The sequence below is a fragment of the Branchiostoma lanceolatum genome, chromosome 19 (assembly GCF_035083965.1).
Source record: "Branchiostoma lanceolatum isolate klBraLanc5 chromosome 19, klBraLanc5.hap2, whole genome shotgun sequence".
NCBI lineage: Eukaryota > Metazoa > Chordata > Leptocardii > Amphioxiformes > Branchiostomatidae > Branchiostoma > Branchiostoma lanceolatum.
Genome location: NC_089740.1, coordinates 4,556,038 through 4,574,817, shown reverse-complemented (window position 1 = coordinate 4,574,817; position 18,780 = coordinate 4,556,038). Strand labels below are relative to the sequence as shown.

The 18,780-nt window shown below is 39.4% G+C and overlaps 1 protein-coding gene across 2 annotated transcripts in view; it reads right to left on the bottom strand.

Moving 5' to 3' along the window:
• LOC136425327 (ephrin-B2-like) overlaps positions 1-18,780 on the bottom strand; it is a 93,357-nt gene that overhangs the window by 7,805 nt on the left and 66,772 nt on the right. For both annotated transcript variants that reach the window (XM_066414177.1, XM_066414176.1), the window contains exons 2-3: positions 7,001-7,115; positions 6,305-6,485 (exon numbers count right to left, since the gene is read on the bottom strand). In XM_066414177.1, the coding sequence (XP_066270274.1) occupies positions 6,305-6,485; positions 7,001-7,115 (296 nt within the window). The remainder of the gene's footprint in view (positions 1-6,304; positions 6,486-7,000; positions 7,116-18,780) is intronic.

The window sequence follows — 18,780 nt, the reverse complement described above, 5'->3', positions numbered from 1 at the left end:
ACATTCAAGTCCAGACATGAAAACTTCCAGTACTGTATATCAATGGCCAGGTGGTCCTTATGTAGAGGTGGTCACTTGTACAGGTTTGACTGTATATCAATGGCCAGGTGGTCCTTATGTAGAGATGATCACTTGTACAGGTTTGACTGTACTTGTTAATGACATGTATTCCATACTTCTCTGTTGAAACATTTTTGCTTGGGGCTTGGTAGGAGAAGTTCTTGTTATCTAAAAATCTGATCTATCCTGATGAAAAGCAGGGGTTAGGCACCAATTAGCAGCTATAGACAGGAGACATGTGCAGGATCACAGCACAGGGTCTGTAGTATATAACAAGGAATACTGTAAACTCTCTTAAGTTTGTGTGGATTTAATTTTCAGATAGCGAGAAAATTGAGTGTTAGCGGTAGTTTTTACTTTGCTGAAACAAGGGGGTAGGCGGGTAAGACAGAACAAGCATTTTTTATGTTGGTTTTGCTTATGGCCCCGTATACGAGGGAGCTTCAGGCGTAAGCCTCAAGCGTCAAACCTTGTAAAAGAACCCAACATATTTATCGAGAAGAGTAGGGGTGACCCGGCATGCTTGGCTAAAAAACGCAAGCTATAGCAAAGCCTCATTGCACTACTAGCTACTTGAAAAAGCATCATGCTTCACCCCAATTGAGGATGACTGCTTCAGTAGTTTGTCTCTACCTTTTAGAGCGAGTTCAAAACAGTTTCCAGGACCCTTGTATTCCAGTGATATGTATATCAACACTAAATCCCTGTGGAGCTAGTCTGTCTGGGGCCACACAGAGTTTTAGAGTAATTGACTCCATAACCTTGGCCTTATCTCACTTCTAACTCCATCCCTTGTGTGTTCTATAGAGCTAAAAGTGACCACATAAAAAAACACATTTGTCCAAATGGTGAAGAAAGACTTTTACGGGAGGTAAAAGCTTTTATTACAAGATAAGAATAAAGGGGAAGATTCTGGAACATGATATGGCATCTTTCAAAACATGCCTTAATCCAGTTTAATCCTAGTTAATCCTGTGTTTGGACATGTTTTGCAAGGAAGGCAGAATTCATTAGGCATTTAGTTGTGAAGGGTTCGATACATATTCTGGTTGCCATCCTTTCTAACTTGAAGCTATTTTCAAAAAGGCCCGAGTTCTCCAACAAAATAAATTTTCTCTAAACTAAAACAGAACTTTTGTATTTATTTTTCAATTTTGTTTTGGGGGGCCTTTAATAGAATTCTATACAATTTTGGTCAGTTTATCCCAAACTGTACATTTTGGGCTCTTGTGCCCATTATTACAACCAAATGACCTGAAATTTGGTAAAGGTGTAGCTTGCGAATTTGTAGCTAGGTCATTTTATTCACTAATAGATTGCAAGCCTTTCAAATAATTTAATTGGGAGTTTTGGGCTATTTCTACAAAAAAATGTATATTTCATTCCCTAGGCATAGAGGGTGAAATATGAATACCACACAAGAGGTGGGGAACATAGAATTAATAATGGCTACCACTCCCCTATACATCACTGCTCTTTGGTATACGCATCAGACTGATGTTATCGTAACACCTTCACAGACTGGCGATGCGTCAAAGATTTAACGGCGCTGACAGATCTAAAGCTGGGGAGAGCTAGAATTTATCATTGCCTCCTATGTTATATACTTTCGCCCTACTTTTCCAATGTTATAGTGTTCTAGAAGAAAATACACTGCGGCTCAAGGCAGTTGTGGATTTCTACCATTGCAAATCTAGAATTTGTCATTGTCTTCTCTGTAATACTAATAGACTATCATCCTACTTTTCCAACGTTATAGTGTTCTAGAAGAAAAAAAAAACACTGCTGCTCAAGGAAGTGGCGGATTGCTACAATCGCAAATCTAGAATTCGTCAATGTCTTCTCTGTAATACTAATAGACTATCATCCTACTTTTTCAACATTATTGTGTTCTAGAAGAAAGGACACTGGAGCTCAAGGCAGTGGCGGATTTCTACAATCGCAAATCTAGAATTCGTCAATGTCTTCTCGGTAATACTAATAGACTATCACCCTATTTTCCAACGTTATAGTGTTCTAAAAGAAAAGACACTGTGGCTCAAGACAGTGGTGGATTTCTACAATCGCAAATCTAGAATTCGTCATTGTCTTCTCTGTAATACTAATAGACTATCACCCTACTTTTTCAACATTATAGTGTTCTAGAAGAAAAGACACTGGAGCTCAAGGCAGTGGTGGATTTCTACCATCACAAATCTAGAATTCGTCAATGTCTTCTCGGTAATACTAATAGACTATCACCCTATTTTTCCAACATCATAGTGGTCTAGAAGAAAGGACACTGGAGCTCAAGGCAGTTGTGGATTTCTACAATCGCAAATCTAGAATTCGTCAATGTCTTCTCCGTAATACTAATAGACTATCACCCTACTTTTTCAACATTATTGTGTTCTAGAAGAAAGGACACTGGAGCTCAAGGCAGTGGCGGATTTCTACAATCGCAAATCTAGAATTCATCATTCTCTGTAAAAGACCGCACATTGACCTCTGACCTCCACCGTTGACGTTTTTGGTTGATATCGACAACTGTTCTCTGTAATGACGCTTCGGTTTATTTGTATATATTGCTTGTTGTCCTCTGGTTGTCTCACTGAATGTAACACGATTCGTTTTTGTTATTTATTTAGTGGGCCCCCTTGGAAATCAACTTCAAATAAGTTGAATGGGGCTACCCACTTGTCTGAAGATGAATAAATAAATAAATAAATAAAAAGCAACTTAAATTTTCCAATGTTAACAGTGTTTCGAATTGAAGACAATGAAACTCAAGGCAGTGGTGGATTTCTAAGATGGCAAATCTAAAATTCATCAGTTATAAACTTCTACCTTACTTTTCCAATGTTATAGTATTCCAGAATTGAAAATGTTGCTTTGAGGCGGACTACTGTAAATGCAGAAATGTTAGCGTTGGTTTTATGTTCGTGGTTAGCTCTTCGCCGCGAACTTAAAACCACCGTGAACATTTTTTTCCCTACCCCCTAGTCTACTTTTGTCACAAACGCCACCTTAAAACCACCATGAACACTCCATTTTTTCCCTGCCACAAAATAAAAAACACACGAACTGAAATGCATTTACAGTATTTCTACAGTTGCAAATCTTTGTCTTCCTTACATTTCTAACGTTTAAGTGTTCCAGAATTGAAGATGTTGCTTTGAAGCATTACTGTAATCGCAGAAATGTTCGTGGTGGTTTTATATTCGCAGTTAGCTTTTCGCCGGGAACTTCGCTGCCTTCAACATTGGAAACCTTCATCCCTACATTTCAAACCATTGACTGTTCCAGAATGTAGGATGCAGAGGCTGAAGGCCGTAGAGGATTTCTATGATCGCAAATCTTCAGGTGGAAGGAATCTAGGTTTCATTGGAAAGTTGTCAGGTAGAGAAATAAGGCTATCACTCAAACAGACACCTTTGAAAGAAGACACCAAATAAATGGCATCAGATATGAAGAAGATTTCAGATGGTGTTAACAAATCTAAAGGAAGAATTTCATTGTATACAATGTAGGTGAGTAAAACGGACGAAAGTGATGTTTCAAAATAGCATATAAAATGAAAGTGTCATTTTGGCACTGCTAAAAAAGAATGATAGGGGTTGTATAGTTGTACATATATTTTTAAAGAAAAAATCACATAAGAAGACTTAAGAAAGATTCGCTCAGGAACATTTACAGAGAAAAATAAAAAATACAGAAGGAAACTAGAAAGGCCGTCATTTGCCTCTGAGCAAATACAGCATGTTTCGCCAATACCCCTCCCCATGCAAAAATGGGCTGTCGCAAAATAATAGCTGGGCAAATTGAAATATAATGAAACTAGAATGGCAACATATTCGGGAAAATGCAGGATATTCCCCTCCCATTACCTACATCGCAAATATGACATCCTTAGCATTGGCTGTAAGGGTATTATGAAGTTTCTGCAAAAGTTATGCAAACGAGGCCCTCATTAGCATAATTTATGGACAGGTTTCCTGACCTTTCCTGATGGTACCTACATGTCAGATATGACATCCGTAGCTTTGATGGTAAGGGAAATACGAGTTTATGCATAGAGTATGCAAATAAGGTCCTCATTAGCATAATTCATGGCAAGGTGTGTTCACCTTTCCTAAAAGTAGCTACTTCTCAAATATGACAGCTGCAGCTTTTACGGTAAGGGAAATACAAGGTTTTGCATAATTTATGCAAATGAGGTCCTCATGAGCATAAGTTATGTCCAGGTGCTTTCACCTTTCCTACATGTACCTACATCTTCAAGATGACATCCGCAGCTTTTACGGTAAGGGAAATACAACTCCATGCATAAATTATGCAAATGAGTCCTCATTAGCATATTTCATGGCCAGGTGTGTGTACCTTTCCTAAAGCTGCCTACATCTCAAATATGACATCTGCAGCTTTTACGGTAAGGGAAATACAAGTTTCTGCATAAAATTATGCAAATGAGGTCCTCACTAGCTTAATTTTTGGCCAGGTGCATTCACCTTTCCTAATGGTACCTACATCTTAAAGATGACATCCGCAGCTTTTACGGTAAGGGAAATACAAGTTTATGCATCTATTATGCAAATGGGGTCCTCATTAGCATAATTCATGGCCAGGTGTGATCACCTTTCCTAAAGGTACCTACATCTCAACTCTGACATTTGCAGCTTTTCCGGCAAGGGAATTACAAGTTTATGCATAAATCATGCAAATGAGGTCCTCATTAGCATAATTTATGGTCAGGTGTGTTCGCCTTTCCTAAAGGTACCTACATCTCAAAGATGACATCCGCAGCTTGTACGGTAAGGGACATACAACTTTATGCATAGATTATGCAAAGTAGGTCCTGATTAGCATAATTTATTGTCAGGTGTATTCACCTTTCCTATAGGTACCTACATCTCAAATATAACATCCGTACCATGTAACATAAGGTACGTATAACTTTCTGTAATACCATTAGTAGACCTACTACCTCGCATCTGCTTGGTTTTAAGTCCCAGACAGGGGAAGTGTAGGAGGGCTTATGTTACAATATGACCTACTTCTTGCTGGCGCCGCTGAAAATAACCAAAAATTCCATCCAAAAATTGCAAAATAAATCATTTTGAAGTAGTGTATACCAAAAGAAAAATGGGGTCCTTTGGGTAAATATCCAATGCACAACTTCACCAAATTTCAGGTCCTTAGGTTTCAACACCACGGCACTGGGGGCCATAATGTGCGACTTTTGTCTGAAAATGACCCAAAAACCTCAATAAAATCATTTTAAAAACTTATATCAAAAAAATTTAAAAAGGGTCTAGGGGTATACACGTACTCTACCTGCATACTCAATTTCAGCTAATTTGGTTGACGGACGACCGAGAAGAAGCGATTTGAAGATTTGACAGGAGAAGGAGGAGGAGGAGGAGAAGGAGAAGAAACCTGACAAAAACAATATGTTTCGAAACATAAAAAAGATTTATGAGAATTCAAATTCTTTACCACACCATAAGGTGTATACCACAGTGTCCATCCCTGCTTCACCCATCATATTTCAAGTTTCTTTCTTAAAAGGCAACCAAAGCAATATTAGGGACAAAAATATTGAAATAAAAAAAAATGCTGAAATCTTTATGATATAGCCTGAATTCAATCAAGCCTCCTGTGACCGCTCGCCGCCCTGTAACCGCCTCACAACCCAAGAGGAGGGGAGAGAAACCCCCCGGACAGCTTGAGTTTGCGTTATACAGACTATTTATGATAGTGATATTTACTAACACTATCTCGTACATTTGTATAATAACTTCATACTTTGAGCATTTTAAAACCATGCAAAATCATGCCATACGATGATCCCCTTAGTTCTGCGAGCCTACAAAAACTCCGGCAACGATTTTCAGTGAGTTCTCACATTACAATGAAGTCATATTTTTGCATCATGGACGTCGCTATACACTGCGATAATGTTGTTTGAATTAATCATGTGTAGAAATGAATAAAGAAATTGACTTTCAAAATCCAATTTTTCGGGCCCTACTATTGCTTGGGTTTCCTTTAAGATGCTACAAGAAAGTATAATAATCATAATAAGAATAATGATAATAATAATAATGATAATAATAATTCTTACTAATAATTTTTACTAATAATCTTAACAATAATAATGATTTTTACTAATAATTTTAATAATAATAATTTTCAACCATAATCTTTGATAATAATTTTTAACAATAATTTTCAATAATAATGATAATACAATAAGAAGACTCACAGATATAGTAATAATCTCTGCCTGGCTTGAACTCCAGTCCATATGGAGAAGGGCTGTACTCCTGGAATAGGATGGTTAGTTTCAGCGCCTCGAAGTTGGGCGCGATGCCGTAGGGACGGTCGCATCTCAACAGCGGACGTCCTCGCTCTGCATCACAGCGGTTGTAACCGTCTTCATCAACCTGGTTGGTTAACACAACGGCTTTAGTTAGATAACGTATCAACTTATGTAATGAATAAACAAACTATAACTATTACTTGACAAATTTTCAAACGGGTTTTCAAATTGAGATTTTTCCTCTAATCACCTAAATAGGCAAAACATGCATATTTCAGAATCATCACATCTACATGTAATTCTTCAAAAATAAAAGTTTTTCAAAGCAACTTTCAATCTTGTTTAGGCATAAATAAAAACAATCTGTGCATTACTTAGTCTGAATAATATCTGTCTTTCTAAGTTCCTAGCCTGGATACAAGACAGTTTTAAGGGCCTACACAGGCCAGCTCCTTGGCTCTAGGGCCAGCATGCCCCAAAGAAAATTTTACAACACAAACCTCTGAGCAACTAGGGCAGGGTTCCAAATCTGGAAGCGGGACGTATTTTTCTACCGAGCCTAAGGGTATAGTCGAAAGGATTTGTATAGCCCTGTGAGAAGTCTGGCATCTAGGCTACTCTCTTTCGTAAACAACTTACCTCATAGAGAACGTTATATTCCACAAGATCCGAGGTTCCCCTTTCGTAGTATGGACAGTACACGGTCACCATGTCGTAGGGGTTGGGAGACAGGTAGTATCCTCCTCCAGAAAATCTATGAAAAAAAAAAAAAAATTGGTTAGAACTTATGATACATCAGAACAACACAGTACAATCAACACTGTACAAGAAGACCACTCAGGGGACTGATCAAGTCTATGTGGACAGGTGGTCACTATAGACAGGATTTTAACATAATCTTTACCAAGATTCTTACATGTAATTCTTCTGTCAATGGGAAAAATTATCTAACTTAGATTCTAAGTGTCACATTAGCCAGCTAGTCCTTTCGTAGATTTTTTTCTGAAGGAAATTTCCTTCTCGGCCAAACCCCCATGCATAGCCTTGGGGCCCAGAAAGGGTAGCCTGCTAAGGTAGCCCACCCAACTAGCCTAGCCTACCTTTCCTATAAACCCGACTGTATAACTGTATAACATAACAGAAGAAGATCTAGAGCAGTGTATCAATCCTTCAAGATCTCCTAGAAAAGGTGACACCCCCTCCATGAAAGATGACACCCCCCTCCCCACGAGACATGACCCAGAATCCTCCCCCCCTGACCCCAATCCCAGACCTGTCTGCCCCCCTCCCACCCTTATCTTCACAATCTCCTCCCCCTGTCTGCTGCTGACAGCTCCACATTCCTAGGGTCATATTGAACAGATTGCACCAATAAGGAGGGACCCTATAGGCATGATTGATATGGGAACTTCCTCCAAGATATGCTATACATATGCAAGACATAGGGAGGGTTCATTAGTTAACAACAGTGAGGGTCTGCATGGGGGGTCCCTATATTCTAGCCAGGGGCAGGTTTTGGCCGCTACACCTGCAGTTATAAATATTCAGTGTGTAAAAATGGCTTACTTGTGATTCTAAGAAATTCTGACAAACTAAGTAGAAAATTGAAGACAAATAGTTGTTCAAACAACTTAGAGATTTCTGTCTTTAAGAAGTTATTGTATGGTCTTTCCGTCTTAATGGTTGTCTAGATCTGGGCTTGTCTGGAATGTGTTAATTGTTTTCTTAGGACAATCCTTGGTCACAATCTTAGCCGGATTAAAATTCCTGTAAATTGGTCATAATTGGCCAAGATTGCAAGCCAATCAAAAAGCAGTGAACAAGACAGAAAAGGGATCACGTTCAATTATAGAATACCTTTTTTTAGATACAGTATTCAAACTTGGCAACTACATGTATGGGAAAGTTTAAGTCAGTGTAGCTTACATGTTCTTCATATACATGTATCTCTGTAATCTTTCTTTTTCAAATTCTGTTTGAAAATTGTGATTGTTTCTTAAGATTATGGAAATTTCTTGTTGTGTTGTAAGAAAAAACTAAAAAGGCAAAACACGTCTACAGAAGTAAATGAAGTGTCCCGTTTAAGGTTATCCAAAAAGAGGAGGGGCTCTCAGTGTGACTTCAAAAATATGGGCAGTTTTTGTAGCCCTAGAAAACAAACATACTGTCTACTTGATTTAGAGCAAAGTAGCCAATTTCACAGTAAGCAATTACTCAAGCTATGGTCTTGGTTTAAGTCATTATGAATAGCAAGAATTCTAATCTTTCCTTAGACTAAAGAAAGTGTCATGTATTTTTTTACTCTAGACTGTTTAGAATTCTAACCCATAGTTCAATACAGGTCAGGTGCTGGTATGTGGGGTTTGACCTAGTTTATGTTAGGTGGGTTTTAAGTAAAGGGGGAGTTGTCATTGTTTTTATAGGGAAAGTGTTTTAGTAGTAACTTCGGCAAGGCAAGTTTGAAGACATATGCGCCATTGAAAAGTGTTCTAGACTTGTATGGAATACATTATCGGCAAAATATTAGTTTATGTTAGGTAGGTTTTAAGTAGAGGGGAATAAGACTTGGTCTGTGCTCTTAAGGGCATAAGTAGGTTCTTGAGAAACTGCTGCCTTGCACCTGTTTGGAAAAGATGAGCGATAATGAACAGATAGTGTGGATCTAGTTATTTCTAGGAATGTCATTGTTTTTATAGGGAAAGTTGTTTCGTCTTAAGCAAGGCAAGGCACAGAAATAAGCACAGTTGAGAACTTTTTCAACAACAGCATTCCTGCAATGTTCCGGACTTGTATGGAATATATTATCGGCTTAGGAGACAAGGATGACAACATTCCTTAAGGCTGGGTCCATCTGTTCTGAGTGAGTGAGAAATGGAGTGGTTTATTTTGGGGAGTCAGGAGTGAGACTGATGCTTCCATTACTGTCACTAGCGGACTAGGTCAGCTGTAACTTGATTGGTTTTACAGATACAAGAACAGTACATGTACATTTGTGCATTGTAGAGTCTGCATGCTCTTTTCTGTAACTTGCGTAAAGCGTAGGCAGCCTACCGTTCCCGTAATTCGTAGGGAAAGCCGTCTTATTCGCGTAATTCATAGCAAGGTGATTAAATACTGCATGCCTTCCTTGATAGGTTTTGCAGAAACAAGAACATACTTATACATTATAGAGGGTCTGCATGCTCTTTTCCGTAAGGCGTATTTTGATTTCATGTAATTCTTAGTTAAAGCCATCTTGTTGGCGTATTTCGTAGCGAGGCGACAAAATTTTACGAAATTGCCTTCCTTAATTTTAGCATGATATGTAGGGGGTTCTTCTCAATTTAATGTAAAGCGTTGTTGTACCCATGTATATTTTGCCCAGGGGTGGAGTCTGGCATGCTACACTGGAATAAGAAATTAACTTCAACAGTCACAAATTGTTTATAAAAAAGACAGGGTTTTAAAACACATACAAAAGTACTTTACACAGTCTATCCATGCAATGAAGAGAAATACGCCAAAAATAGTTACTCAAGCAGCTGGACAAAATTTTGAAACAGTCAGACGTTTCAGACAGCAACCGCTGTCCTTCGTCAGTCACTAAAGATAGGACTGGGAAACCAGATTTATACCAAAACTCTGAATGGATATGTTAATGAGGTTAAGACAATATAGGATGTCTTGATGTAGTCTTCACAAGAAGATGAATTCAAGACAAGGTTTATGCTAATATGGTAGTTCTTTTCTCAAGATAATAAAGAGAAATATTCAAATTGCCTAACTCGACTGCCTAACTTTTCTCCCTAACTCTGTGATTTCCGTACTGGTCCTTGTAAAGGCTCCAAATCAGATCTGGTCAGTTCATTACCTCCCCAATTCCCTCACAGCGCAGAGGTTAAGGTAATAATTGAACTAGCAAAAGCGAGAATCCCTGTAAAAGGAGTTAGACATGTCCCTTGTTGCCATAGTTATGCCTCGACAAATCAATAATATGGTTCTTGCACTGGCTTTAAATTTGATTCTCTCTTCTTTAAAAATTTAAAGATTCTATACAACAATGGATGAAACAATTTAATTATTTTGGTGATATCCAGGGAAATCTTGTAGGAAGTAAAAATCTTTCCCAATCCTTTTGGTGCATAGGGCGGTGCCCATCTCCAATTCTAGAGCACTTGGGCCACACAACTTTATGCAATCACTACAGCAGGGGGCTAGTCCACTGGTAGTGATGTGTGTGTTCAACTACCATGCTCTTTCCAATGTATGCTGAGAGCTAAGCAGAGAAAGAAGTATGGACCATTTTCAAAGTCTATGGTACAATTCAGTCTTGCGTTCCTGGATTTCTTACTTAGACCGTTACTGCAAATTGTCTTGTAGTTCTGCTTTGTGCCTGAAGTTTTGAAGATTCTAAAGTACTTTTCCTTCTTAAATGAATGGGGGGAGGACTCAAAAGAGTACTATTTTCAAAGTCTTAGAAATAATTCAGCCTTGCTTTTCTGAGTCTTACTTAAACCTTAACTGCAAATTACCACGTAGTTATGCTTTGTGCCTGAAGTTTCGCTGATTCTACAGCGCATTTTCCTTCTTTACATGAATGGACAGACAACTCAAAAGAACTATGTACTATCTACAAATAATCCAGTCTTGGTTTTCTGAGTCTTACATTTAACCTTTACTGCAAATCACCTTTGCAAACTGCTTTGTGCCTGAAGTTTGGCAGATTCTACAGTACTTTTCCAATCTTCACATGAATGGAGGGACAACTCAAAAGACCTATGTACCATTTTCAAAATCTTAGAAATAATTCAGTCTTACATTAGACCTTTACTGCAAATGACCTTGCAGTTATGCTTTGTGCCTGAAGTTTCGCAGATTCTAAAGTACATTTTCCTTCTTTACATGAATGGACAGACAACTCAAAAGAACTATGTACTATCTACAAATAATCCAGTCTTGGTTTTCTGAGTCTTACATTTAACCTTAACTGCAAATTACCTTTGCAAATTGCTTTGTGACAGAAGTTTTGCAGATTCTACAGTACTTTTCAAATCTTTACACAAATGGAGGGACTTCTCAAAAGACCTATGTACCATTTTCAAAGTCTTAGAAATAATTCAGTTTTACATTAGACCTTAACTGCAAATTACCACGTAGTTATGCTTTGTGCCTGAAGTTTTGCAGATTCTTAAGTACTTTTCCCATCTTTATATGAATAAAAGGACGACAAAAGAACTATGTACTATCTACAAATAATCCAGTCTTGGTTTTCTGAGTCTTACATTTAACCTTAACTGCAAATTACCTTTGCAAATTGCTTTGTGCCTGAAGTTTCGCAGATTCTAAGGTACTTTTCCAATCTTCACATGAATGGAGGGACTACTCAAAAAGACCTATGTACCATTTTCAAAGTCTCAGAAATAATTCAGTCTTACATTAGACCTTAACTGCAAATGACCTTGCAGTTATGCTTTGTGCCTGAAGTTTCGCAGATTCTAAAGTACTTTTTCCTTCTTTACTTGAATGGGGGGACGACTCAAAAGAAGTACATTTGTATTAAGAAATAATTCTGCCTCGGTTTTCTGAGTCTAACATTTAACCTTAACTGCAAACTACCTTGTAGTTATGCTTTGTGCCTGAAGTTTCGCAGATTCTACAGTACTTTTTCCTTCTTTACATGAATAAAAGGACGACTCAAAAGAACATGGTACTAAGTTGTACATCACTGGTGTACAAATCCCTTCCTCACAGTGCTAGGACAGAGTGACATACGTGAAGCTTACGTGTAAGTCTGTTATATAAATCCTTATTTATAACACTGTCAATTTCAATGGTGCAAATGGACCATAGGGAAAAAGGGACATATGTTTTACCTAAGGTAACCTATGTTCAAATGTAAAATAGATTCAAGTTTATAAAGGATGGGATGAACCAAAGTGAACTAAAGGGGGTGGGTGAGGCGTATTTTTCACTTTTTCAGAGTCCGTATTTTCCAGAGTTTGTTTGTTTGTTTGCATTGCATACCCGGTAAACCGTCTTATGGTGTAACACCCCAGGTTTGTACTGAAAAGTACAATCTCTGTACATCCGGACAGATTTATTTGATCCACTCACACTGGTAAGGACCCCTCCTCTTTTTCGATAAGCGTGGTGGGTTCTTTAAAGTGCTCGAGGTGTGGCTCTCCTCAAACACAGGACCTCCATTTAACGTCCTATCCGAGGGACGTCCCTAACCAAAGCTAGGTACTCATTTTCACCTGAGTGAAGTGAGGAAAGTTGTGTTAAGTGCCTTTCCCAAGGGCACAACATCCATAGCACGCCAGTGGATTCGAACCCAGGACCTCTGGGTGGCCAAACACCCTAACCATTGTACCAACATCTAGAGTTACTTCTGCTACTATAGCAGTATAGGATCCCCAAGTACTGACTGATGTTAGAGCTTTTATCACCAGATTTTCTAAGATTGAACCTGTCACAACAGAAGTGTGATATACCACTAGAGTAGGAGGAAGGCTGGTGACTTGGCCTTAAGGCAAGAAACCGAGGTCACAAGACAACCAAGAACAGGTGTACATCACAAGATAATCTGTGTCTTGGCATTCTCTGAGATTAGCTGAGTCAAGCTTATCTGTATAACTAAGATAGAACTATTAGAAGCCTTGGGCATGTGGTCTTTCAGGGATTAAACATGTGTAGATATGTATATAGAATCCAACACGATGTATTACGTATCACCCGAGGTATCGGCTCGACCGACAATCCAACCCGCGGGAGGGTTGGGACCGAGAGTGATGCGGAATACACAGTGTTGTATTTTACTGTAAATGCATTTAAGTTCGTGTGGTTTTTGTTTCGCGCTAAGGCGAAAACGGAGTGTTCGCGGTGGTTTTACGTTCGCGGCAGCGCTATAGTCACATACTGCTACAGTATTAGACAAAAATGTTTGCCGTGGCTTTAAGTTCGCCGTGAAATGGTCGCCGTGAAAACCGCGGACATAAAACCACCGCAAACATTTCTGCATTTACAGTATACGAGTGATATAGACCAGCACTTTTCTAGCTGCTTGTGCCACATTGTTACTAAACAGGTGCAGATGTGCGGTAGTGAGATTTTATGTATAACCTGTCCTGGGTAAGTTCCCACATATTGGTACTGTCATAGTGTCAGGATTTATCTGTATAGAGTAACTGGTGAACCACCTCACATACCAACCTGTGTTAACTACTGATTGGTTTCTGTTAGGGCTGCTTGATTGTGTATATATATGTGTTAAGTCTATGTTTCATTAGGATACTGTTATACTTTTGCGGTATTGTACCAGTACAGCCATACATTGAGGCAAACCCTGGACTGAACCTTCTCTGAATGTATGGGCAGTATTAGCTTGGATAAAAAAGTCAAAGTTTAATCTATACACCCCAGGCAAAACAATCCTTCTAGGGACCCAAGGGTTTGGCTAGAGGTGATATGCCTTTGGGACCCTAAAGACATATAAAAGGCCAGCGCCCATGTAACTTTAACAATGTCTAAGATTAGTGTAAGGGTTTACGAATGTATGCCTTAGAACTTCATTGTCTCCTAGAGTCTAAGTAAGGGACTGTACAATATTTAGCGGGGGAGGGTTGGTGCGTAGGGGTTTGGGGGGAAGGCCAAGGGGAAAAAAAGGAGCCAGGTGAAGATCCATGGGTAAAAAAATTGAGCTAGGGGGGAGGGCCAGGGAATAATAATGTTGACCCGACCACCTAGGCAAAGGATCCCCCTTCCCCCTGCTAAATAATGTACAGTCCCTAAGCTGCCTTTAGGCACTCTACCCTGGACTGTGTAGGGTGATATATTGTCCAACCAACATCTGTGTTTCAACCAACTGATTAACTCTTGTCAGAACTTATCTCTACACAGTGTGATCAAACAAAGCTGCCTTCAAGACGTCTACTCTTAAAGCCTCAAGATGTATAGAATTAAAGACAACTTAGAAGTGTATGGCAGTAGGAGAGAGTGCGTAATGTAAGTGTCTTAACACATACCCAAGGATTAAAGTTGTCAGGAGTTGTGTGGCTGATAACACAATACAATTTACCCGATGGCTAAAAGAACTTTGTTTCCGTCTGGATTCTATGTTCTTAAGCCCCAAGACAGTGCTAACCCTTGTAAGACTTTATCAAAGACACCTTGTATGATTAAAGACACCAAACCCTATCCTCATAATAATAAAGAATAGATTCACCTAAGGGGATATGTCCAGTAAGGCCTAAGAAAGAAAATGTTGTGTTTCAGGTTACCCGACCGACCATAGCAAAAACCTGCCAAACACAGCCCTTTTTCCATTGGCCGCTACCTACCAAGGGACCTAAAATGCATTCCAGTTATGCAATGTTAAACTACATATTTGTTCGATCACTTTGGCCATAATCTAAAAACAATTAGAGTTACATGTTAGGTTTGCTATGTTAGTTTAGCGATTACAGGTCTTTTTATAAATATGAATTGGTATTGAATTTTTCTTCTTATTTGAGTTGAATGTGTGATAGTTGTGTGCCGATTTGTAAAGAATAGAGAGAACACTAGCGACCAAAAAAAACACCCCTCCCAATGAAATGGTAGGGCTACCCTGCGACGTCACGAAATCAAGATGGCGGCCACCTCACATGCCAACGGATCCAACAAAGGTCTTGCTACGCAAACCTGTAAAAAGAATCCCTAACTACCGAACCTAATTTTTTCAGTACTACATGTATGGCCAGAAACACAACATTCCTTTTTCTAGGCCTAAGCATTTGCAGCTGCGGTGTAAGACTGAGTACAGGATTATAACATACTTTCAAGCATTACCTCTTCTTGACCCGCGAGTGAAAGATTGCCTGAAGAAACTTTGAGCCTCGAAACTTTATAATTGAGATGCTGAACGTACATTGTAATTTGTGACATGACCAAAATGAAGGCAGAAATATATTTTTCTATCATAGTGTTCAAAAACAACTAAGCTACTTATGAAAAATACCGTAAAATTCCTATTTACGTACGCACCCTTCCTAACGTACGCACCCACAATTTGGGGACGATTGCGGGCCTGACTCAGTATATCAAACAATTCAAATATATGTATTATTTATTCTTTATTACTAATTGATCGTGTGGTAGCATTCCACACTTCATTTGCATGAAGATGTACCGTACTCTCATGCTGATATGCGATTTTTCCGAGGAAGAACCCCTCCTAACGTATGCAACCCGACTTTGGTGTCAGCCTGGAGCACCTGCTTGCAACTTGAAAAGCTGATTGCAACTTGAAAAGCTGCTTGAAAAGTTTAAAAAGTGAGGACGTAAAAAGGGATTTTACGGTAACTTAATTCTTAGACTGCAAATAAGAAAATTTGACAAAAAAAGTAAATAAGAGCAACATTATCTATGTCAGATCAGCTGATTCTTGAGTTATGACATGACACATGTTCTACAGATGTCCTTGCAGACATACTTAGGGTGGCTTTACACTGAGTCTACTTTACCCGAACTAGTCCACTTTAACTGGACTAGTTCGCCTCCCGTTCCCAGTCTAAAGAGGAGAATCCGGTTTCTCCAGGAACCGCACCAGACCACATCCCAACCCTGGTCTAGTCCACATCAGCGGGGGGTCGATGCGGTTCCGATCTGTTTGTAAAGAGGAAACTGGCTCCGAGACCGCTTTCGGGGTCATGATAATGATATGCTAATAAGCCTGTGCTAGCAATAGAAGCATATTTTCCTCATTCTGAAACATTTGTGCAATAGTCATTGAAAGTTTTCGAATGTTTCAAGTGCAATTGCCTGCCACCCGTGGCAGCTTCTTCTTTGGTGTTCTCCTATGACCCGATCAACGTGCCCGGCTTGCAGTACAGCCAGCGGGGCGAGGACGAACGCCGGCGGGTTCAAGCCTGGTCTTGCCTGTCCCTGTACATGCGTCTCATCCTTCCTTTTTTTGTTGGGCCCGTACTATTTCATATGCCAGAAAACGCTTGTAGCAAACATAAGAAATATGAGAGGAGCGACTGTAATATCTTGCACCACGGGTGGTGCACTGCCCTTCCGCCCGTAGGTCTAAAGACAACCGATCCGGTTCGGAACCGGTTCCGATTATTAGAAGTGGACTGTGTGTAAAGCCACCCTTAGTCCTTGATGTAGCGAATACTTGGAATAGGCTTCCTCCTAATACAGACTTCACATCACCCCCGCAAACCACACACTTCCCTACTGGCTAGCGGAATGTGTGGTTTTCCTTAAGACACAAGTCAAGGGCATCCTCTCTTCACTTAAGGATTAAGTCTCTGGTGAAGTATTCTTAAGAAAAACCACAAGGACTTTAACATCTTACAGACCATTCCCATCGTTTTACAGTTTTGAAAAATAAAGTTGTAACGTTGGGTAACATAAATTCGGGATTTTTCCGATAATGGTTGACTGAAATCAATCTAGCAGAACAATAAACCATCCTTTTTTTCTATTATTCTGTCAGTATCATGTACTATCTTTGCACTAATCATATATATGGTAGATTTTGTCTCTAGTCGTGCTGACACCATAATATTTCAACTTGAAACTACCGTCCGCCACACGCACAATGACAGTGTTGTCGGACAGGGGGGCACATTAATTCGGGAGAGAAGATTCGTCTTGAATATCTTACCGCTAATCACATTTCATACAGCAGCTATTCGTTCCATCCTTGGCTTGAGGAGAGTGCTATGGATATAGACGTGTCCAAGTAAAAAAAATACACGAAAAAACGGCCGTACCGCACGCATCAGGCCTTAGGCAACATACCGTGTGTTGAGTGGGTAGAACGTCACTCAAAGTCGATCCCCACCGTCATGGCAACGTGTACATTATTCATGGCAAGTAAGCTGGATGCCGTAGCAATGGTTATACTACTATGTCCATGTGTTCCTTGTTGTGTTAGGAGCAAACTTTGAGGAAAATATCGTCTTCAGTCCACTATCACACGCAACATTTAGACAAAAAAAGTGTTCCTCACAAACCTTTTGTCGTCTGCTTGACGACATGATTCTGGGTAACAATATGGCGGCGGGAAAATACACGTGCCGTAGGTTGTAGCAACAAAGAGGAGTTTTGATGATTGATCACACTTAGAATCCAGTTGCAGGTTAGCAAAAGAGATTGTAATAAGTTGTCTTGTAAATAATTGTGTTTAGCAGGCAGGAGATGTGACATTTGTCTTATAAACCAGCGAACAACCGTGCAGTGTGAGTCTCCCACGAAGCCCCCAGACTCTGTCAATAAGGGACGGAGAGTTTTTGACGTAGCCAACTTCTAATGCATGGTTATCGAAGCTTTTCAGGCAGTGTTCTGAATGTGTTAGTCTGTCAAGTTTGCATTTCTAGTGGTATTACTGATGTTGCATCTAGCACATATCCCTAAATACCCCGTTTTCGAAAAATCCCGAATTTAAGTACCCCACGAATTTATGTTACCCAACGTTATCAAACTTCTTCTATTACAAATAATGTTAACCCTTTTCCATACTGCCTAACTCTGTAACCAATAGGGAATTGGGTGCCAAACGGCTAGTTCAGTGTGCTAAAGGTTAAGACAAGAGTCTGTTTTTAAACTTTATGTGTTGCTTTGTAACAACTGATGAATGATTTTACATTTTCGCTTTGTGCTAATTTGTAAAATCAGAATGATCAAAAAGTCATGTTTTGATCATTTTTTAACATACTGAGTGAAAACTATGAAAGCGATATTCACTGAGTACAAATGTGACATCTTTGTGCTGTACGAAGGTGTTGAAAAGCTGGTACTGTAAATTTTGTACTGTAAATTACTGATACCGGACTTTTTTTCCAACGGTCTAGCTCTATTGTCATATCATCAACTTGGAAAGTAAAAATGTACTGATTTTGATGAATTTAACAGAAAGCCCTCTACTAAAAAGTACTAACATCAACAATTGAAAGATTAACAGCAGTGACTTATATACAAAAGTTTCAAAACTATGCGCAGAGGCCGCGGCACGAAATTTTGTATGGGGGGCGAGATAATTAATTGAGATGAAGGTGCGACAATACTAGGCGGGTCCGGGGGTATGCTACCCCTTGAAATTTTGAAATCTAGACCCTCTGAAATGCTATTTCCTGCATTCTGAGGGGCAAATTTTGCTGGAAGAGTAAGCTAAGTTTAATGACATCTCTATTTGTGAAAAAAAAAATTCAGAAGGGTTTCAGCTTGATTTTGGGGGAACGGCGCCCTCCCTACATATTTTTTCGCCAGAGGCACGATATGCTCCCACAGGAAGATTAAAAAGTCTTGACCCATTGAAATGCTCTTTCCTGAATTCTGAGGGGCAACAATCCTAGGGCCGTTCGGGAGTATGCTAACGTACGTCAGAGAAAAATGTGAAATCTTGACCCGCTGAAACGCTATTCCCTGCATTTTGAGAGGCAAATTGC